Genomic DNA, 23,076 nt, shown 5'->3' on the forward strand with positions numbered 1-23,076 from the left:
CTCAGAGTTTTGTTGACTGGAATGAGCCCTCCTGCATATAGCTAAAAGTCTGATGCATTTTTGCCTCTGCCCACCCCACTCCCAAATTGCGCCCCTGAAAGGTTGCCCACAGAAAATGTGGCCCTGGGGCTGAAGGTTCACACTCCTGTCCTACGGAAACTTTTCACTGCTGAGGAAATGGGCAGCATAGAACAGCATGCATAAAATAAAAAGAACCGGCTTCCAGAACTTAAAAGTGCTTAAGTGTCACAGGTCCAGCTTCTCCCATGACCACTGCAGACACCTCACCCCACCTCTCTCTCTCAAAAAAGTGCCATTCAACCTTGTCCTGCATGATATAAATTATGTTCCTTTGTGGGCTACGGTGGGATACAGCAGCTGTTGTAAATACCAAGGAATCTGTTATATGTTATTCCAGCCAGTGTCGAATTCAAAAAACTTCCTAAGACATTTACAGGTGTGCAAGTTTTGAGGATAAGGAGAAAGAATTCGGAAGAAAGGAACAATGTTGGATGAAATACTCACAGAGTGTAATCTACAAGTAATTTTTCAAAATATCTGAGATCTTATTTCCATCACAGTGTTGCTAATTGGGACATCTGGTGCAATGAAATAGATTTTTTCAAGCAGCTGAGCACTTTACACAAGAGAGCAAACTTTTATTAATGGCGTGGATGTAAAAAAAAAAATTCATTTTGGCCCAAACTTTAAAAAAGACCAAGGTGTGGCCACTTCCAAACCTTCAGCCAAGCTTTTATCGGACTAGACGGAGTCAGCATTAACTCTGAAGTTGCCATTCCAGCAACATAAAATGGAACTCTGAAGACTGGAGCAGAAAATCAAGGGACTCCAACAACCAAAACACAAACCGATGAGTATGATATGCAAAACAAAGTATGCAGCACACAGAAGCCAGAAGCTGAGTCACTTGAAAAGTTGTTTTGCCTGCCAGGGGCCTGGAGGCAAACTGTGCTGCCACAGGACAGATTACACATTAGGTAAAACAAGGAAATCACTCAAGTTCCCCAAGGCAACAGAGGTCAGGAACATGTTGGAGAAGGAAGTTGGCGGGCAGCGGGCAGAGTGAGGAGAAGCAGAAGTAGTCACAGAACAACAAGCACAAGCGTAGACACCTCTCTTCTTACTATCAAAAAGAAGGTAGTGAACTAGGAAGAAAACTGTCCAGCTGTGCTAATGGTTCTCCAATATTAATTTTCAACCCAAATTCAGAAGGGAAGATGAGAGATCATTCAGGTACCATGCGCCTGTCACATAAAATGCAAGCTTATGAAAAGGGTGTGTGTGGAAATGCATCAAACACACAATAGTCTTCCCATTAGACTTGAAATAAAAAAAACCCACCTAACTATTTTAAGGAGGATGCCACTGAGCATTTCAGAACAGTGCAGTTTATTTCAGGAAAAAGTGACTTGGTAAGCAGGGGGAGGGGGAGGGGTAAAAGTTATATCCTGGCCACATAAGCAATAATACGGGACAACACAGAGTCTGTACGGTGAAAGACACTGCCCTAAGGTTTAGCAGTGTGTGTGTGCAGTGGCAGACCTCTCAAATGTCAGAGGCACCCTGTCCAATTCCAAAATTTGGCATCCCCACCTCTTGCCTTTCATTCTACATCATAGCTGCAGCCCTTCTCCTCTCAAGGACCGAACTGGTCGTGCTCCCCTAAATACACCTCTGATGTGTGGCTCAATCTATTTGCTGGAAGATTGTATAAGTGGACTATTCCTCAGTATGCTTACAATTAAAAATAACCATTCTCTTCCATCTCTGTCTTTCAGGACGGAGGCTGCAGGAAGTGGTAGCAAGAGCCAGTTGACTTCCAAGCCAGAGAAGATAACCGCAGGCCACCATTTTCCTAGGCCCACAAGACATGGCCCTTATTGTCTTGCTTAACTCTGATGGTTTGTTTAGTTTCTTGCTCTGTATGCAACAAAAAGGAAGGAAGGGTGCTCTATACCCAACACAGGCTCTCAACTCTGTTGGTTTTGGAATTGGCAAGCCCCGAGACTCTGTTCAAGGGTTTTGAAAAAAGGGTTCCAAGTCAAGCAATACAAGCCTCACAAACTGTTGTTGTTGTTAAAACAAAAAAAATTCCTTCCAGTAGCACCTTAAAGACCAACTAAGTTTAAGGTGCTACTGGAAGGAATTTTTTTTGTTTTGACTATGGCAGACCAACACGGCTACCTATCTGTAACTGTTGTTGTTGTTGTAACAATTTATTGCCTGCCCTTCACCTGAAGGTCCCAGGGCCAGTTATAACAATTAAAACACAGCCTTAATATTAAATAACATAAAGGCAAGTATACCCACGCCTATCCTAAAATAATAAAATAAAAAAGCAATCAGAGCAAAAAAAAAAAAAGAGGGAAATGTGGCTTCATTTCATTGGCCCAAGGTATGCTTTCAGATGACAAAGCAAAAAGCTTTAAGAAAATGGTTGTGAATTTTTATGTGTATAGGCCACCAGATGGCTTCCCCATTGACCCTACGCATTAAGAATCAACAGCAGGATTGGCACAGAGTTTGCCCAACTGAAACATATTCTAGGAAGGAATTAAAGTGCAGCGCAACATTCTCTGGCAACTTCCTCTGCCTTCCTCAAGCCATCTCTCCTCTCAACCTACAGCACAATTGCACAAGTATGGTCCTGGGCATGTATGGTCACAGGATACGTGCTCCAGACTACAATTCATTTTCCAACTGCCTTAAAAAAAAGTTATTTCCTTCTTCAGCTCATCCTCTCCCTCATCTGTGCTTCAAGAATGGATGTCAGATGCTGGCCCTTGGCAATTCGAATGTCTTCACTAAAAGAAGATCCACACTTTATACTCCACTACGGTACAGGTGTGAACAATCTGCCTCAGTGATGAAGGCCAAGTATAAAGGATAAATGTGCAGTTACAGATAGGTAGCCGTGTTGCTCTGCCATAGTCAAAACAAAAAAAATTCCTTCCAGTAGCACCTTAAAGACCAACTAAGTTAGTTCTTGGTATGAGTTCAGATCTGAAGAAGTGTGCATGCACACGAAAGCTCATACCAAGAACTAACTTAGTTGGTCTTTAAGGTGCTACTGGAAGGAATTTTTTTTTGTTTTGGATAAATGTGCATTCAGAATGCTCACACCAGGAAGAAGCACCTGCACTTCCTTTCCAAAGCATTTGGGGATGTCCTCTTTACACATATTCACAGCAGCTAATACTGGTCAACTACTACCACGGCGTTTCTGTGCACTGCTCTGGTTCGCCAGAAGCGGCTTAGTCATGCTGGCCACATGACCCAGAAGCTGTACACTGGCTCCCTCAGCCAGTAAAGTGAGATGAGCACCGCAACCCCAGAGTTGTCCGCAACTGGACTTAACGGTCAGGGGTCCCTTTACCTTTACTGCTGCATAAATGGACGCGGGTGGCACTGTGGTCTAAACCACATAGCCTAGGGCTTGCCAATCAGAAGGTCGGCAGTTCGAATCCCCATGATGGGGTGAGCTCCCGTTGCTCAGTCCCAGCTCCTGCCAACCTAGCAGTTCGAAAGCATGCCAAAGTGCAAGTAGATAAATAGGTACCGCTCTGGCGGGAAGGTAAATGGCGTTTCTGTGCGCTGCTCTGGTTCGCCATAAGTAGCTTAGTCATGCTGGCCACATGACCTGGAAGCTGTACGCCGGTTCCCTCGACCAGTAAAGTGAGATGAGCGCCGCAACCCCCGAGTTGTCTGCAACTGGACCTAATGGTCAGGGGTCCCTTTACCTTTACCATACTGCTGCATAAAGAGTGAAAAATGGCAGTTTGCCAAGGTAGCTATTTGAAGGCAGCAAGACCCCTGGCTGGAGACCAGATAGTCCTAGGAGTGCAAACTTCCTTCAGTTCTACTAACTTGCAGTGATGCTTCCTGCAACAATCCAGTTCTGAGAATCGATTCCTAACTTGCTCTTAAGATTTAGTATAAGCAAGTCAATGGAAGCGGGTTGCCAGAAAAATTATCGGTAGTGGAACACCCTCCCACCAGATGTCAAAGAGAACAACAACTACCAGACTTTTAGAAGACATCTGAAGGCAGCCCTGTTTAGGGAGGCTTTTAATGTTTGATATATTACAGTATTTTAATATTTCTTGGAAGCCGCCCAGAGTGGCTGGGGAGGCCCAGACAGATGGGCGGGGTATAAATAAAATAATAATAAGAAGAAGAAGCACACGGCTTTATTTTGCCACACACACACACAAAATCCTTCTTCTCCTAAGAAGCCAATGGACGAGGATCCTTTCACTTAAGCCATCTTTTAGCTGATGCCCCAAGGAGAATGAGGAAGAGGGAGTGGCCTGTTTTTATACTACACAGAACTGGAGGTAGAAGTGGAACTTTCAGATCTGCTGGATGAAGCGACTCAGAAAATCTTTAGACAGAGCTACACTCCTTCTCTGTTGGAGACACACAAAGGCCAGCAGTCAGGTGCAGCACCAAAGTCTCAGCTAATTCAGCCTCTTGTCAGCAGTTGTGATGACTCAGAGGCTAAATATAGAGAGCGATTTAAACAGTGCTGGCCGCAGAGCAAATACTACCCAGCTTCTCCATCTCTCACGCACAGCCATACACATGCATACGCCCTGGACGTTTTTTCTTCTTCCTATGTCTAACTTCAAAAAACAAACACCCCCCCCCCAAAAAAAAGCCCCCAAGCAGCCTAAAGAGGTACATTTCTTGGCTCTGGTGTCTTTTCATTGTCATCGCCTGGGGCTCCATTGCCTCATACTAATCAGGGTTAATAAAAGCAACATTGGGGGGAAAGGGGGAGATGGTGTGCAATGCAGAGTTTCGTTCTGCATGAAACTGCAGCAAAGGGTAAAGGAAATGATCCCCTTTTGGGGGGAGCCCTTGGTAATCAAAGCTCCGCCTGATGATCCCATTGAGAGCCACTGACAAGAGCACCTTTGAAAGGCTGTGACAGGTTTGCCTCCCTTGGTGTGTCTTCTGCAGAAGCAGGGAGGAATTTAACAGTTTGTGTTTCTTCCCTTCTTGCCTCACTGCCATAAACTTTTATTGGTCAATATATACAGCTCTCAATTACAACTCATTTTCAACATAAATGTCCCCGAAGCCCCAAAGCATTATCTCAGCAAGATCTGGAGGCCAGAGCAGGGGGACTGGAGTCAGGTCTCCTGGATTTTATTGACAGTTATGCAGCCCTCAGTACCGCGAGAATAAATTGCCTCCCATTTCTTATAGACTCCCTGTCTATTACAGGAGACTCTAGCCAAAATACAGTCAAGTGGAAACTGATTGCTTTTGTTGCTGTTCTAAAGGCTGCACACTGTTGAGTTAACATTTGCAAGAGGTCTTACCCATCGCTATAATCCCATGCATCCTTATTTGGGACGGATAGAGCAATCTAATATCAAGGTGTGTAAATTTAGAATAGGGCGATCTTGGGCTGTCTTTGCTGAACCAGAGCTACGCAAGCATGTTTCCCTCATCCCAGCTCGGCCAGCAACATGTCGGCCTGCGTCCCTTAACATGGCTATTCTGGCTTAGCCTTGAACCAACTTAAGTCCGAAATAGGGAGTGTTGTAGAAGTGGGGCAGGACAAAGTTAGACCTGCACCTATTCGAAATCTCTTCCAGCCTAGTCACGTGACCTGGCAACCCGTGGAACATATGCAAGCAAAGATAGTTGTTGTGTAAAGTCAAACTCCATTTTAAAGGCCAGATCAGCCAGTGGTAGCCTTGCTGCTGAATGGAGTTTGGAATAATGGTAACTTAAAGGTAAAGGGACCCCTGACCATTAGGTCTAGTCATGACCGACTCTGAGGTTGCAGCGCTCATCTCGTTTTATTGGCCGAGGGAGCCGGCGTACAGCTTCTGGGTCATGTGGCCAGCATGACTAAGCAGCATGACCGTTTACCTTCCCACCGGAGCGGTACCTATTTATCTACTTGCACTTTGACGTGCTTTTGAATTGCTAGGTTGGCAGGAGCAGGGACCGAGCAACAGGAGCTCACTCCGTCACGGGGATTCAAACCGCCGACCTTCTGATCAGCAAGTCCTAGGCTCTGTGGTTTAACCACAGTGCCACCCGCATCCCTAATGGTAACTTAACACCAGCTTAATTTAATCCGTCATAAATTGCACCAGCTTCCTATATTTAGGATTGCACAATGAGCCACAGTGAGCAGGTCTTACTTGTGAGCAAACACTATAGGTCCATGTTCTGCACACAAAGGATCCAACAGCTGTTCCTTAGATGGGTTGGCATCCCACAATCAATTCTGAGGCCCTGTAGATAAAGAACCTCAAAATGGTTCAATTTTTTTTAATGTTTAAAAAAGATGGATTAATGTACTTTGGTATCCTGCAAATCAAAATCTGACTTTAACATTACTTTGCCTACTTACCCTGTATCAGTACTGCTTGACTGCATTTTTATGCAGCATATGTAAAAATAAATCCACAGAAAATGGGACAATGAGAACATATCATAAAGCCAAACACCACCTTAAAATGGAGCAAGGAAGTATTAGTTACAGTATGTGCAAGGAGAGGGCCTGTCTAATCTCAGTTAGCATGGAGTTCCACAGGTTTGGGCCCACTACACTGAAAGCACATAAACTGAATATTAAAGAGAGTGTAATTTGTCTAATAAATTAATAGAGCAGTTGAAGAGAGCTGAGTGCATCTTTTTGAATATGAGTCAGCTCAAACCCCAATGAAACTACTCCCATGGAGAATATGCACATGGAATTATGTACATTTTAAATGCTGGAAGCCTGGTTTTGGATAGTCTGCTAACTCAAAGAGCAGCTCCATAGCTTGTCTTCTTTGATAAATTTACAGAGAATCTTGGTCTCCAATATTGACAAGGAAAAGGTCTCTGCTTTAGGTGTTCATCTTGTACTGTTTTTAGGCCTATCGTCAGTTGTTTTTAAAAACTGTTTTAGCTGTTTTGAGGTATATTTGCAAATCTCCTTGAGACCTATCTATGGTGGCTGCCATAACATCAGGCCAGATCTATGAGCATTTGGGGAATGGGGGAGATTCGCACACTGTGGATAGAAGGCTGCCCTGTCTCACTCCTAGATTGCTCTACTTTCAGATGCTGCCACTGGTGGGATGCCACCAGAAGTACGGTACATCTACTCTAGTTCAGCTTTCGGTTGGCACCCTAGAGGCTCCCCCAGCGGTTTACGTGCTGTCCTGTCAGCGAAGCAGAACAGAAGCTGCTTGCCACAGCCTTTGGCCAACTTTTGGGTTGCTCCAAAAGTGCCATTTGGAGCTATTGAACCAGACGGAGGCAACTGCACGGGCAAGACAAAGTCTCCCTGGCCTCCGACGTCCTTCCCAACCGAAAGAAAAGCGACTGGACAGCGCTCCGTTATCTTTGCCAAAAACGAGAGGAGAAAGTTGGCAAAGAGCAAGGCGGGAAGGAAAAGACGGTATTAGCATAAGCGTAGTGATAAATAAAACCTTCAATGGTCTCAAACATCGCTCCGTACAAACACAAAAAGTCTCCCTGCCAGCAGAGTGCCAGTTATCAGTCCAAAGACTGAGCGGTGAAGACCCAGCGCTTAAGTTCTTCCCCACCTGTGTCCAGGGCTTCTCTCTCTCTTTAAAAACAAAACAAATGTTCAGCTAGGACTCTCCCTCTCCTTTACAACACTCTATTATTTCAGCTGAAAGGGAAAGAGCCCCTCCTCTCTTGGCTGCATGAGGTCGTAGTAAAGAGGGATGCTTTTGTTTACTAACTCTTCCACATGCTTGGCTGACACGCGATTCTCCGGCCTCCACAGAAAGTCTCTCTCTCACCCTCCTTTTGCTCTGCAGTCAGTTCCTCAGGGACTCGGGTGCCACGGCAACACACACACTCCTTGCCCGAAAATGAAGAAAAGGGAGGGGACCGGCCAATTTTCTTTTTTGGTTACAGGTTTTATTCCCCCCCCCCTCCTCCTGGGGCATTCTTGGACACATTTCCCAGACAAAGACATCGGATAGCTACACTCCCCAGATGGAAAGGGTCGAGTTACAACCAGTTCTGTGGCTTCCCTTCAGGACTCTTTTGACAGAAGAAGGAGGGGGAAAAGGCACCCAGTTAACCTTTACTACTCTGGGCAAAGTTAGCTACGCCACAGATGAGTTCCAGGACAGATATTGAAGAAATACTATCTAAGGGCAGGGATGATGGGTAGTGGAGATAATGATGTCCATAGTGGTGGTAGGGGAGATTTTTTTATTTTAAAAAATCCCTCCTCATGTGAACCTTCCATGTGCACACAAAGCAACAAAATAGGATGCCACCAGACAGTATGAACAGTAGGTTTTAAATGTTCCAGTTAACCTTTTTTCACGTCTGCTTTCTTAGATCAAATAACTTTGGAGACTGCACTCTTTTGCCTTGAACACACACACACACCCGCCAAAGAAAAACCCTAGCTCAAGTGCAACCATACCCCAACCAACAATGTAGAAAGAAATCTTGAGAAGGAAAGGAGTAAATAAGATGGTAGCACAAGACTCTGAGATAAACAATGGGCAGCTGGAATGGGAATGTCTGGCCCCATGTGGGACATGAGCCAAAAAAAAAAGTGCATGCACATCCTTCTCCCTGGGTTGATCCCGAATCTGCATAGACAGCTGTCCCAGAATGCCTAAAGGAAACATCTATGGATGCAGAATGTCAGACTCTCGCCTTCCACAGCCACTGCCCAGATCCATTCCACACATGACCCAAACCCACAAGAACTTCCTGAATCTTGCTCCCACTTCTGTCCAGTTGGAAACAGCCACAGTGAGACAATGCGCCTGAATTTATGTCCCTTAAAACAGCTCAGATGAACATCTTATCTTACAAAGAGACATCCACATTATTAAAAAGTGCAGGTTTCCTTTTTAGAAAGCTTGGTATGTTCGGTTACAGAACTCTCTGGCCCCGGACCAAGGCTTTGGCCCAGTGACACAACTTGCACTCATCCTTGGAAGAGAAGCAGAACCCACAGCAATGATAAGCTCTGGCATGCAAGTCTTCACAGCTGAAGTGGAAATCTGCCCAGGCCCAGATAGCATCATTCTGGGTATGTTAAAACAAACTGGTTTTAACGGTCTTGGCTCTCCCCCAAAGAATTCTGGGAATTTTTATTTTTGTTTCAGCACTGAGATTTCTGTTTAAGAATGCTCCGCATGGGCTGAGGAGAGACCAGCCGCAGCAACAGTGAGGGTAGTTTACACAGAAGTAATTGGGGGTCTGGGGGAGATGTAGAGCAGAGGGGCCACCCCATGCCCAGAGGTGACCTTAGCTCCTCTCGGACTGCAAAGAAGAGAGGTCTGAAGTTTCTCCCTTTGGTTTGACATATTAAAACTTTCTTCCTTTGGTTTGACATATTAAAAAAATCAGAAAAGCCCAAGGTGAAACTTCTGACACCTTGTGGTTATACAGGTTCCTTTCCTTGCAAAGAAATTAAAACACAAAGCAATACTCCTAAACAGTGGGTTGGAGCCAGGATCCTTTAATGTGGCTATCAATACTGTACACTGCAGTCCAGCCCAAGGCCACATTTACACCAAGCATTTAAAGCACCACAATACCACTTTAAACAGCCATGGCTTCCTCCCAAAGAATTCTGGGGGCTGTAGTTTGTTAAGGGTGCTGAGAGTTGTTAGGGGTACTCATTCGCATCATGGCTTGCAGATCCTGCAGTGAGCAGGGGGTTGGACTAAATCACTTCCAGCTCTATGATTCTATGAGTGAGAAGGAGACTTTGGGATAGTTGAAGTGAAAAAGCTAGAGGAGCAGGGGGAAGGGGAGAATGCATGTGAGAAACCAAAGGTATGTACGGTACGGAGGCATGTATCTGGGGTGGGGGCTAAACTTGCTCTCTGGCATGAGCCAACCCACAGTTTATTTAGAAGAACAGATAGGCCCTTTCCTCAACCATTTTGCTGATTTCTCACTCGGTCCTACATGATTTGGTGAGGGCCATTAAAGAATGAAGCCTGCTCCTAACTTCAGAACTCCTTGTGAGGCCTATTCGTTGGTCGTGCTGCAAGAGAAATTGGCTTTATGTAAAGAAATAATATTGTTCTGCAGTCTGATGCTTTGTGTGAAGGAGGGCGGAAAAACCCCCGAAAAATAAAACAGAATGATTATTTTTAAAAAGACCATTGAACAAAGAGGAAATATGGTTCAAAAAACGATTTCCCAAATGTATATTATTAAAACAGTAGTGTGTGTGTGTGTGTGTGTGTGTAGGCTATTTAACAGAAAAAGAAGAGAGAACACATTTGGCCAAACCAAATAAAGCATCCTTGACAGTGAATAAAGTCGCCCCCCCTCACTCCACCACCAACACTCCACTTTCCTTGCCCAAAAATATAACCTACCCTCTGTAGGTGCAGCCTGTGAAACTGGTCCGCAATGCACTGTAACTTCCGTGCAATCTGAACTTCAGTTCGCAGTTCCTGTGGGCTTTCCCGAGGTTCCTCCCGGAGGTGTGGACTCAATGAGAAACCAATGGGGTTGACATGTAAACGGAACCCGGCGTTCCCTGCCAAACATCAGAGAAGAGTCAGGCGCTTATAGCCTCTCACGTATGTGAACAATCCTTCTGCCATGAACAGCACACCGGAAGAGAATACAGCAAAATCCAGATCATAATCAAGGAAATAAAATGTCTCATTTGAATTAAGCAAAAAACTTACAGCTAAACTTCAACCATCTTTTAGAAAGCTAAGGGATCCATGACTGGCAATACCTGCTCAGGACCCTCCACATTGGGCAACTGAGTCTATAAGACTCCATTTTAATTTCCCACAATGCTCTAGAATGACACTACACTGGGACCTCTGGGTTTTTGTAGGAAATTACAATGGCACTCACAGCCACCCTAGAGTACTGCTGCCTCTGCTGGGTAAACCTAAGGATGCTCACAGGTAAAAGAGGAAGCCCTCTATGGGGCAGTTTCCCAGTGGCTCCTCTGAGGGAAGTGCAAAAGTTGGCAGTGCAAAAATGGGCCACTCTGTTTGTGGAATGTTCCCTCCAGGGAAACACACGTGGCACTATCACTGTCAGCTCTTCAACACCACTTACCCTTCTTATAGTATTGTTGGATGAGCATTTGGTTTTACTGTATTTTTCCGATGAATTTGTTCCCAAGCCTTTGTGTGTTTTACGGACTTGGATGTGCCACATCATAGGTCACTTTTAGTCTCTAAGCCAATGATAGGAAATCAGGGGACCTCCAGATTTTGCTTGATTTTCCAGCTCTCATCACACCCAACCACTGGTCTCGCTGGCAGAGGTTGATGGGTGTTGGAAGCCCAGCAAACATCTGGAGGACCACGGATTCCCTGCTTTATGCAACAGCAGTTCATAGAATTTCATGAGAAGTATCACGGGGCCAGCTGGGCACCTTTTTGGAGCAGATAAAAAGATTCAACTGTCCCCTTAAACTGGGGATGGGGAACCTATGGCCCTCCAAGTGTCCTTGGACTCCAATTCCCATCAGCCCCAGCCCCATTGGTCAAGGATTATCAGTGTTGTAATCTAACAACATCAGGAGGGCTAAAGGTTCACCACCTCTGCTTTAAACTCACAGAGGAGTTTAACACTGTAAATGCTACATTATTTTTCTGTAAAAAACAACAACCCCCAAACAGAATCATGGACCCTGAATTGCCCCAGTTATGTGATTGATTTGATTTCAAATAGGCCCAACATCTGGGGGTTGTTGGATGCTGTGGGCCTCCCTCTCTGTCAGGCACAGGCAAACTCAGCCCTCCAGATGTTTTAGGACTACAACTCCCATCATCCCTGACAACTGGTCCTGTTAGCTAGGGATGATGGGAGTTTTAATCCCAAAACATCTGGAGGGCCGAGTCTGCCTATGCCTGCTCTCTGCCATCAGATTTGGAAGGTCTGCATGCCTGAGGATGCTGTGGATCTTGTTTCGTAGACTCCCTTCCATAGTTCTAAAGTACGTCAGCACTGCAGCTGGCACAGTTACCATATTTTTCGCCCTATAGGACGCACCGTCCCATAAGGCGCACCTAGTTTTTTGGGGGGGAAATAAAGGGGGGAAAATTATTTCCCCCCCAGGTGCGGGACTGAGGCCCCCAGAACAGGCAACTCTCTGCAAGCCGCGGGAGCCCAGCGCTGGGCTCCTGCGCCTTGTGGAGAGCTGCGCGAAGCCTGGGCACGCTGAACTCAGCGCAACCAGCCTTCGGCATGCAGGCAACTCTCCGTAAGCTGCGGGAGCCCAGCGCAGGGCTCCCACGCCTTGCGGAGAGCTGCGCGAAGCCTGAAGAGCGAGAGGGGTCGGTGCGCACCGACCCCTCTCGCTCTCCAGGCTTCAGCGAAAGCCTGCATTCGCCCCATAGGACGCACACACATTTCCCCTTCATTTTTGGAGGGGGAAAAGTGTATCCTATGGGGCGAAAAATACGGTAATTCTCTACCAAGTAGGAAAAGAAAAACTGTATCCCACTGCCCCCTGACCCACCAATAGAGTTTTGTATTTGGTGCCAGATCCACCTCTGAGTTGTCCTTCCCATTAGGATTGCCATGTTAAATGATGGCATCTGCATATGGATAGAACAATGGTGCTCATGAAAAATGCATTCTCTGTTTTTAGTTGGTACCTGAATGTGTCCCAGCAGGCAATCTCTTTGGAGAGGCATTCCCTCCTTCATGAGGCAGAAGAATATTTACTCCAAGTCCCCACACTTCCTAAGCACTGCTGCTTTAAAAATAATTAACACCTTTTCAAAAGATCTCCTGCCCAGTTCACCAGGTTCCCCTTTCCAACAAAAGATTTTCCATCAATTAGACTGCAGTCCTGTACATACTTACTTGGGAGTAATTTAATGGGACTTCCTTCTGAGCTCCGTGTGAGAGGAGAGGGGATCACAAATAAGGAGTGGGGCAGAAATTTGTTTCACTATGAAGAAGCTTTTAAATTGCAAAATTGCATGAGCTTGCATAGGCGAAAAGCTCTTCAGATGCTAAATTGAAACCAGGGCAAGCCAGGTAATTTAGTCTGTTAAAAGCTGATCAAAAAAAAAACATTGTATGCAGTTCTTAAAGGGATAGCAACTCAATAAGACCACAACTTTGGGGTGGGGCGGGGAGTACATTTCATGGATCTCACTTAAAACTGTGTATAGTCAAAACACACTGGGTTCAATGGTGGGTGGGATTGCCAAAGTCTTTTTTCCCAGATGCTCATCCCCTTTTTAATTTATTTTTTTTTAAACTTGCCAAGTGCATGAAGTTAAATGTGCATAAGGTGCAGGCTTAGTGCTAATATTGTGCAAAGAAACCACAATCTCTATGAAGGCCCAGGCTAATTCTCTCACATTTCTGAATGAATCCCAGATTTACTATCTCATGCACCATTTATCCCCATGATTTGATGTTCCTAAGAACAGTAACTCTGAGATCTACAACACTGTGTCCAGGGAAACTAACATGGTAAGCCGCTGATATCTTACTGTTCTTGCTCTTTGTATGTGACATTATAGGTCTGTGTGCCTAATATAAACTGCTGATGGGTGGATATTTGATGCATGAACTTAATTGCATCCCATTGGTAGACATACAGGTATAAGTGCCATATATGTGATGGACAGTACCACTGAACCAACACTTTTTTTTTATGTTGAGAAGAAGGCATTAAGGTATGCTGCAAGGTTTTGTTCCTTGTTGTGGAGTTGGTGAGATATAGTGGATTATATGGGACAGGTCTCTCCCATCTTGAAGTGTCCACACTTCAATTAGATACTATAAGCCAGGGTTTCCTGGACTTGGGCCTCAGGCTGTTTTTGGAATACAATTCCCATTATCCCTGACTACTACTCCTGCTAGCTAGGGAAGATGGGAATTGTAGTCCAACAACAGATAGAGACCCAAATTTTGGAAACCCTGCTCTAAGCAGTCTGTTGCCTTTAGAAGAAATACAAAGGAGCTATTTTGACAATAGTCTAAGTTCCATGAGAAACGGAAACTTGCTTCTTTAAAATAGCATATATATATTGAGGTTTTCAGAACTCAGATTAATTGTGGTAATGAATTGTGTTTTTCCCAAATCCAATTTCATGCGTTATGGTGCAGTACTGACCATATAGATTTTAAGATCCTCCAACTTCAGTCCTTTGTCCCACACAAAGAGAGAACTATATTTCTTTAGAACAACAAGAAGTAACCTAAGAGTGCCATGAATACTAACACATGACAATTCATTGAGTGCAAAAGTATAGAAACATCCATCATTCTTACCATAGAAGAGTCGCTGGGGCTCTTCAGTGACTCCACAAGGTAACATGACATCCTGGCTAGAAGAGGATGGGTTGAGGGTTTGAGTTGCCTTATCTTGCTGCTTGGCATGCCTGGTACCTGGGCCGCAACAGTGTGTAAGTGGGAAGAGCTGGAATCTCCCCAGAAGGCAGTTGTAAGATTTACTCTGTGTGAAAATGCCAGGAAATGTCATCTCATTGGGTTGACTGGCAAGTCCACAGTCTTCAGAGTGGAAGACATCATCCTCCAGCCCATCTAGATTGGAGAAATCCTCCTCCAGGTAGTCAGGGGAATCCATTTCACCTGCATTTTTTTAAAAAAAGAAAATAGATAAAATGCCACTGAATATCCTAGAGAGGATGCACGGTTTTCTTTGTGCCTTCTTCACAAAACAGCCTATGAATTAGGCTTGGGATAAGAGATAAATGATGGAGGCCAACTGGACAATCTTCCCTCCTTTGCACCCAAAGGTTCAGACTTTTTATGAACTAGGTAGCCACAAGGAGAAAGTCCAAGAAAAGCCTTCCATGATGAATGTTTTAGAATCCAAATACCATGCTAGCTCGTCACAACCACATATACATGTATAAAGACTTTCCATACCCAGTGCTTAGATTTCAAAGTCCTCAATAAATCCAGAGGATTCTACAATCACACAAAAATGTTTCAAGGTATTAGTCGGGACTGATGGATGTACCTGAAGAATAGAATTGGGACACCAGGTGCTGGAACCTAATCACAACTAGCAGGATCTACAAAATGCTGGGATTTCGTTGCAATACACTGCTGAAACTCTTGAGGATCAAGTAGGACTGGATGGTGACTGTTTGGTAACCAAGCCAAGAAATCCAAAGCATGCCCCACGTTGATAAAATATTCCAAACCGAGATCAAAATGGATCTAGAGAACCCTTATAATCCTATAAACACCTGGAGCCGATTGGTCACTGGCAACTCAAACCACCTTAGCCAAAAAGACAAGACAGAAGATGAACTTCTTATTGCCAGCGTAAGGGGATCAGATCAACAGAAGTTCTTACTAAGAGGCTTATAACTGCTTCTTGGTGGGAGACAGCATTACTTCCTTCTTGAGTAACAAGTTGGGAATTGCTGGTGACTGCTCATAACTGCAGCCTCTCCTCCAGGTTTAATGGCATGGCAAGTCCGGGGAAAGGCCACATTTCAACCACAGTGTTGTATCCTTCATGCTATTGCTATAAACTATCAAACACTGAACCCCAGAGAAAAACCCCACTGAACCCCCACAGAAAACTTGTAACATACAGACATCACAAAACTACATAATAGAGGTCCTCAGTCTTCCATATACAGCAAGCAATCCCGTAGAACATGATGAATCGTTTTCTCCATCCCACAAACCTCACAACATCCAGAGTACAAGCCACCCCAGAGAGCACAATACCCCATGAAAATTCTTGAGCCAACTAACTTGTGTGTCATTGTAAAAATACAAAAATCCTCCAATACTGGAGAAAAGGAGAATAAGCTCCAACCTATAGAACCCACCTTCCACTGCTTTTGCTGTTCACCTGTGTCCATTTATGTCCAAGATCAATGTCCCTCTATCCCAAAGCCTTCCAAGCTATCAGATCAGACACCTGATTTCCGAAAACACCCACACAAGATGGAACCCAACAAAGTGAAGGATGTTGGGTGCTGTTGCCAGTCTTAATGATGTAGTCAACAGGGGGAAAGATAGGATGAATGAGGGCCTTGGGGAGGAAGAGGCTTGTTGGGATGTTGCCCAACAGAATTGGCCTTTCAATCATCAGGGAAGAAGTAAGACCAAGCCCTCCTCTCAAAACTTCTGCATCCACCAAAATGCCGGCAGACTGAATATAGAAATACAGAAGAGCCAACATGATGATGGCCCCGAGTGGTATATTAGAAGTGTCCCAGCTGCCAGAGAAGACCACCCACCACCTCCGTGCAGTGGACGGAAGTTCAACGACTTGTAATTCTCATTCTTCTGCACAGAAAGATCAAAAGGCACTGAGATGGACAGACAGAGCATTGCCACAAGTCTAAGACAGAAAAACATAAGAAAAGCTCTGCTGGGATTGTGTCAAATGCCGCCATCATCTTCTGATAGTGACCAAATGGATGCCAGTGGTAAGCCCACCAGCAAAACATGAGTGCAACAGTCCCTATTTCCACTTTTGACTTCCAAAAACTGTTATTCAGAGGCATACTGCAATGGAGTAGAACATAGCCTTATCTTCCAAGAAACTGGAAATTCTGATGAATTCCCAAATCCAAATATCTCTCCCTTCTCTGTTAAAACTGAACTGCTCAAAATAAGTTGTTTTTGGTGACCACCTCTGGAAAAAAGCTGTGGTGAAAAAGAAAAAGCTTCAGTTCTTTTAGCAGTTCCATAAAACGTTGAACATATAAAACCAGAGATGTCCACGGGCATGTCCTTGGGTCAGAGATTACAAGAGCAGGCAATGTAGTGTTTTTAAAGCTCCTTACAACAGCAATTAAGTCCCTTGTTATTCCTTCTAAAACTAGCATAATCTAAACGCATACACACACACACACAAACACACACACACACACAAATAAATGCCTCCAGACCCTGAACAAGGAAGTGAAATTCAATCTTTGGGTCATTTGTTTTGCGGTGGTTTGTGCAATATAACCTACAAGACTTTTATCAAGAGCCTTGGCACAGAGGAGTGTTGCATGCTTCTCCTTTGGAATAAGGATTCAGCTGCAAATACAGTCCAATTCCAGATAAGTTCCACTCTGCTGTGAAGCTGTCTTATGTCTAAATGACTCAACCTATGTGATGTATCCTCACTAAACAGAATACTGTTTCTGAATACCAGTTTCTGGAAACCACAAGATGGGAGAATGCTGTTGAGCTCAGCTCCTGCTTGTGAAAACAGGAAGCTGGACTAGTTAGGATGCTGGCCTGGTCTTCTGGTGTTCATATGATTTGGTTTTCATGTCAGCTACGGCCCGCTATTCAGATCCATGCAACAGGCATAGATTTGTAGTTTAACTAGCAGTAAGAAGAACTTTAAGACAGACCAGTAGGCAGCAACATAAACAACATTGTTTCTGAATTCACTGCAAGAGAATTAATGTAAATCCAGAGCCTACGCATAGGATGTCACTACTGGAGACAATTTGACAATCCCTGTTCCAAGGTCTCTGGGGAAAGAAAAGGGGAGAGAGACCCTAAACTTCTGCTTTAAAGTTGCAATTGGGAGAAGCTTCCAACGGAACTCAGCGGAGCTTACTTCAGAGTCAAGATGTGCAAGTTGATACTAGATGGCTTCAATCATAAAACCCTTACCTGGAAATAAGTCCATTGCCACTGAGGTTAATGTGACTTCTATATAGGAATTCATAACACTGGGCTGTTAAGCTCAAAGTTCCAGAACATGCACACACCATATCTAAAGTACAAGAGGAAAGATGAAGATTACAGATTACAAGTAAGTGGAATAGGAGTAAACATTTCCTGAAACAGTAAGAGTAATATCTTGTTGGTCCAGGCTGGGGGGGGGGGAGAGTATCAAATGCTCTGCTTTTCCTTCTAGTTGCACTGGAAGCTCACAATACACATTGCAGAAGAGAATCTTCTCAGCTTTTCCTTCCGCTTCTTGGGAGGTGCCTTCGGTTACATGAATTCAGACAACCTTCCAAGTGAAAAATCAGCAAGGGGCAAATGGAAAAGGACAAGTCTTGAAACTGCAAATGGAAGGACAAGTGGCTGCAAAAGTAAAAAAGAGGCGAACAGAGCTGGCCATGTTTTGAACAATGGGGCCTGCGGGCAGGAAGGATATTGCTGGCCCTTGCTATCACTCATAATACTTCCGACCGGCCCTGCACCCGAGCTCATGACTGAAGCATGGTTATCTAGTAGGGTAGGCCCCAAAGCCCATTAAATGTCTCGAGACACCGGCTGCAACTGTAGTCAGGGCCTTATACTATGTAAAAAGGTAAAGGTACCCCTGCCCGTACGGGCCAGTCGTGTCCGACTCTAGGGTTGCGTGCTCATCTCGCTTAAGAGGCCAGGAGCCAGCGCCGTCCGAAGACACTTCCAGGTCACGTGGCTAGCGTGACGAAGCTGCAGCTGGCGAGCCAGCGCCGCACACGGAAACGCCATTACCTTCCCGCTATAAAGCAGTACCTATTTATCTACTTGCACTTAAGGGTGCTTTCGAACTGCTAGGTGGGCAGGAGCTGGGACCGAACGACGGGAGCTCACCCCGCCGCGGGGATTCGAACCGCCGACCTTACGATCAGCAAGTCCTAGGCACTGAGGTTTTACCCACAGCGCCACAAATACTATGTATTTCACTATTAAAAAAGGTGCTTGCAGAGATCTATAAAAGTGGTGGAGAACCTGAGGCCCTCCAGAGCTTGTAGCACTACAGCTCCCTTCATCCCTGAAGACTGGCCATGCTGGCGGGGGCTGATGGGAATTGCAGCCCAACACCACCCACCCATGGACAGCTGTGGGCAGGATTATTGCATTGCAAGGGGTTGGGCTAGATGACCGTTGGGGGCCCTTCCAACTCTACAATTCTGTGATCCTATGAAAACTTCTGGAGAGGCACAGGTTCCCTAGCACTTGTCGAAACATTCAATAAGATTCTATGCACAGCAGATCTCAAAGCCAAAGTGTTCCCTTACAATGGATGCACGGTTACCAAGAAGCAAGTTCAGCTGTGTTCCGTGGGGCTCAGTCCAAGAGAAGAGACCATAGGGCTGCCTGTGTGGGGTTTTTTGTGCAATGACCGGGACACTGGGCTTCGCTGAGCATGAAGCTTGGGAGAAACTCTGCACTCTCCTTCAGGCTACCCACCTCACCAGACTGGGAGGCTGACAAGAGAGACTACGATCCTTGGAAGTAGGACAGGGTGCAAAGAAATAAGCTTGGAGAAGGAACAGGCTTTTAAAGGGAGGAAAATCTTTACGGTGGTTATTTAAGGATAAGGAATATAGAGCACAGGCATGGCCTACCCTAGAAATCACTTAGGAGGGCAAGTTGAGGGCACTTGATGCTGTTATATTTATAACGTTATAGAAAATTCCAGCCTGGTCAGCAGCTGGGAGCCCTGCATAAGCTGCTCTACATTTCCTGAAAGAGCTGTCAAAGCATAATAAATAATAATCATATCCCTTTGAAAGAAGGAAGTCAGTTCAGCAAGCAACTTCTTTTTTTAAAAATCATGTAAAATTAGAATAGTGTTGCAGTTCTCCCAACTTGGAAACACCTGTTGGGAACTATACAATGCATACATTCTTCCATCTCCCTCCAGCATTCCCTCAGAAAAAAAGAAGCCTGGAACAAAACATTGCAGCCACTTGCCTGCTCTCAAGAGCGAAGCAAAGAGGAAGGCTATATAGGACACACATGCACTGCCAGTTAACCAAAACAAAGCAAGCTGGACTTCACAATTCCCTTTTTAACTCTTCCCTGCACCTTCTGTTCCTCAGAGATTTAAGACTGAAATGCATCAATTCAATTCAGGATGAGGCCAAAAGACATCCTTACAAAACACACACACACAAGAAAGAAAGAAACTCCAAAGTTATTAAGACCATTTGACAAACGCAGTACTTTGCGGAGCACATCTGGTATATAAAGTCATTTGATCCTTTAGTTAAGTATTTGTCTCGCAGCACATTAGTGGCCAAACCACCTAAAGGAAATGACTCCTTTTTTTATTAGTAACACAAAGCAAATAAGCAGTTTTTGAAAAATCACTCCTTTTGGCACCTGCCTGATCTGTTGCTTTGTGTAAAGAGCTGAAGATCTGTTTACTACGGATGTCTCTCAAGGGAAGGGGCTCAAGTATTTCTATTTCGAGATAGTGAAAGATGAATTGAACTATATTATTTACAGCATGCCAAGAAGCCACAGTGAAGGAAGCGATTAGGAACCACTGAGATGATTTAACTGTTGGTATCAACAGTTTTGTGGTACCACTAGTTCACTTATTCTGTCTGAGATAGGAGTTGTCTCAGAACAAAAGTGGCAGTCCTAATAGCTAGCTGACAGGTACAAATCTAACACATTTAAATTTTCCCTTTGAGTTTCTGACTGCAGAGTAGTTGTTTTAGAAGCACAGAAGCCTTGCCAGAAAAAAAGTGGCAGCCTTTATCAGAAACTCAGTGATCACTGATACTTTTCATTCTGCTCAACTGTTCAGAGGAATGAGGTTATTCCCTGGAAAGTTAGGTGAAAAAGTGGAAGGGGTAAGGCTGCTTGACCTCATGAGCTCCCAGTTTTCTGGTGCATGTAAAGAAAAGGTGAAGCAGATATACATTTACCAACAAACGTTTTTCTTAACTGTAGACGCTGAAATTTTAAAAGTAAGATAAAAAAAACTCCCAAAAGCACCACCCCCAAACTAATACAGAGATTGTGGTGGGAGGGTGTGCTCCCCTGCTCTACTTATCGGCTCACGGTGCACTGAGATCGCAGAACATTAAGATTCGTATACCTCCAACGAAGCCCTTCGGAGAATTCATTCATTCATTTAAACTTACAGCCCACCTAATCGTGAAGGCTGAAGCCGAGTAACAGTAGGCACTTAGGAAATGCAACAGTCCCGTTAAAAGTTGAAATGAAGGCGACCCATGAGAGCGATGCTTAGTCTGGGGTTAACTCGCCTCCCCGTCTGTAGGCAACGCCTGTCACGGATCAAATAATATTACACACCCACAAACATCTATATATCAATATACACACGCGCGACTAACACTAACACACACACTCTACTGACCTGCTGCCCTACTTGCGACTCCGCCTGGGCGGGACTGTGGTCGGGGCTTTGCGGCCAGCGAGCGTCTCCTTTAGGCAAGAGGCTCGGGAGCCGCTGCAAGGCGGGATCAGCGAACCCTGAGAAGCGGAACCCTCGCCTGATCTGATCTGATCTGCTGCTGCAACAGCAGCGCCAGCGAGCGCGGCCAGCGGAAAGAGCGGGAGCCGGAAAGTCCCCGGGCTGCAACCTCAGGCGCCGCCGCCGCCAGCCGCACACGGCATTGTTTCCAAAATACACTTGCTTCCTGGCATTACCCAAACAGCTGATGGGAGCCCCGCCCCCGCCGTGACGCGCCCGACGGAGCCGGCCAATGGGGATCCCCGGAGGCGTCCCGGGCTCCCGCGAGCGGCGCTGGGGGCGACACAACGTGGCTGCTTCGCCCAGTGGCGCTCGGGATCTCCACTCACAGCGAGGCGGGACGGGAGAGCGGAGCGGCTTCCAAGCCAACGCCAGCTGCCCCGGTGCTCTCCCCTCTTCGCTCCCGGAAGGCCGCCTTCACACGACCGGACTTCCCCCCTGGAGATGGGAGAATCGATGTAGTGGGAAACCTGCGCTCCCGCCCACCCGTGTGCATACAAGTCGCTTGGACTCTCATTCACGAGGCCCCCTCATCTCACTTAGAATGCAAAGTTTGTTCCCGAGTCCCGATCTGGGACTTGGGTATACTGATGCTGAACAGGGATGTTCCATTTAGTTGTTACACATCGCGTGGCTATGTAGATCAGTCCTCCCTAGACTGGGCTCATATTTTGTTAAAAGCCACCAAGATGGCACAATTCCCAGCGGAGACTCCATTGCTGACTTCCCTCCATTGCTGACTTCCCTCCATTGTAAAACCTCTGTCCGTTCTTGCCTTTGCTTCCTGTTTTGAAACTGCTTGTATAACTCCACGAGTGGACTTGGCATGTCCTATGACTCTTGGCACCTCACTCCTGTAACTATACATGTATCCCCCAAGAGAAATAAAAAGCAAGGAAGTCATCCTGGTCCATAATGTGGGACAGGAGACAGAATCTTGCTTTCTATTTTCAATGCTAAGTGAGAATTTCTTTATTATTCTCTATATTTCCCATAGATTTTGATGTTTGGGGGTTTTAAAAGTTTTTACAGCCTGTTTTGATTTAATTTTGTTGGTCATCTCTGCTGCGCTGTGTTTTATACTGTATATTGTTTTCTTAAAAGATGTTCATTGTTTTAACAATTTTTATATATGCCGCCTTCAGAACTTCATAGTAATGCTGCTAATTATGAATAACAAGTCAATTATCTCTTGTTTCCCTTTCCATCTGTGTGTGTCGCTTAAGGGTTGGAGAAAGCTCCAGATAACTGCTGGGTTTTATACTTTCATAAATGGGGATCAGCCATCATTCGCTTCTTTGTCCCAGCAGTCCTTAGGTGCAACTTGAAACCTGCACAGCACCCAGCAGACATCATTAGATTAGGCTCTATTATATCTCATACATGCCATCTTGGACTAAATGCAGACGTTGTGGCTTTAACATAAAGTCAGCTCCCCCCCTCCCCCATCTGCTTACTATTCAGTCCAATTAAGAATTCTGGAGAACTCAAAAGCTTGCTCACTTTTGTGACATCTTGGTTGCATGTAACAAAGGTGCAGTCCATGACCTGAAGTATACGTTAAGTAGTGTATATGTAACTGCACTCATTCCTTGCACTATTGCTACCCTTTTCCTAAGTCTCCCTTCTCCACGTTTCTTCTCCCCATTGTCAACATTAGCTGGTGAGCTCCATAGGATATCCCACTTTGCTCATGAAACTCTCTGAAGCACAATGCCCATTGATTCAACACCATGATAGCAATTCAGGAGTAAATCTGATGGGGCTCAGCAAAGAGCTAGTCTTAAGTAAGCATCCTTAAGAGGCTTTGGTCACCGTCTCTGTCCACTTCAATGGGACTTACACCCTTGTAAATGTGATGGGATTTCAGCCAAAGCATATAATCGTCTGCAAGACTACACTTT

General features: G+C 45.2%; 1 protein-coding gene across 2 annotated transcripts in view; it reads right to left on the minus strand.

The window, feature by feature from the left end:
- BMF (Bcl2 modifying factor) overlaps positions 1-21,311 on the minus strand; it is a 47,288-nt gene extending 25,977 nt beyond the window's left edge. The window contains exons 1-3 of one of the 2 annotated variants that reach the window (XM_081887456.1): positions 21,056-21,311; positions 14,269-14,589; positions 10,377-10,540 (exon numbers count right to left, since the gene is read on the minus strand). In XM_081887456.1, coding sequence (XP_081743582.1) covers positions 10,377-10,540; positions 14,269-14,584 — 480 coding nt within the window. In that variant the 5' untranslated portion in view covers positions 14,585-14,589; positions 21,056-21,311. Of the gene's footprint in view, positions 1-10,376; positions 10,541-14,268; positions 14,590-17,610; positions 17,714-21,055 lie in introns of those variants that run through there. The other variant, XM_081887457.1, reaches the window with a different exon arrangement.
- Positions 21,312-23,076: the final 1,765 nt, after the last annotated feature.

This window comes from Podarcis melisellensis, assembly GCF_964234715.1.
Source record: "Podarcis melisellensis genome assembly, chromosome: 1".
Lineage (NCBI taxonomy): Eukaryota > Metazoa > Chordata > Lepidosauria > Squamata > Lacertidae > Podarcis > Podarcis melisellensis.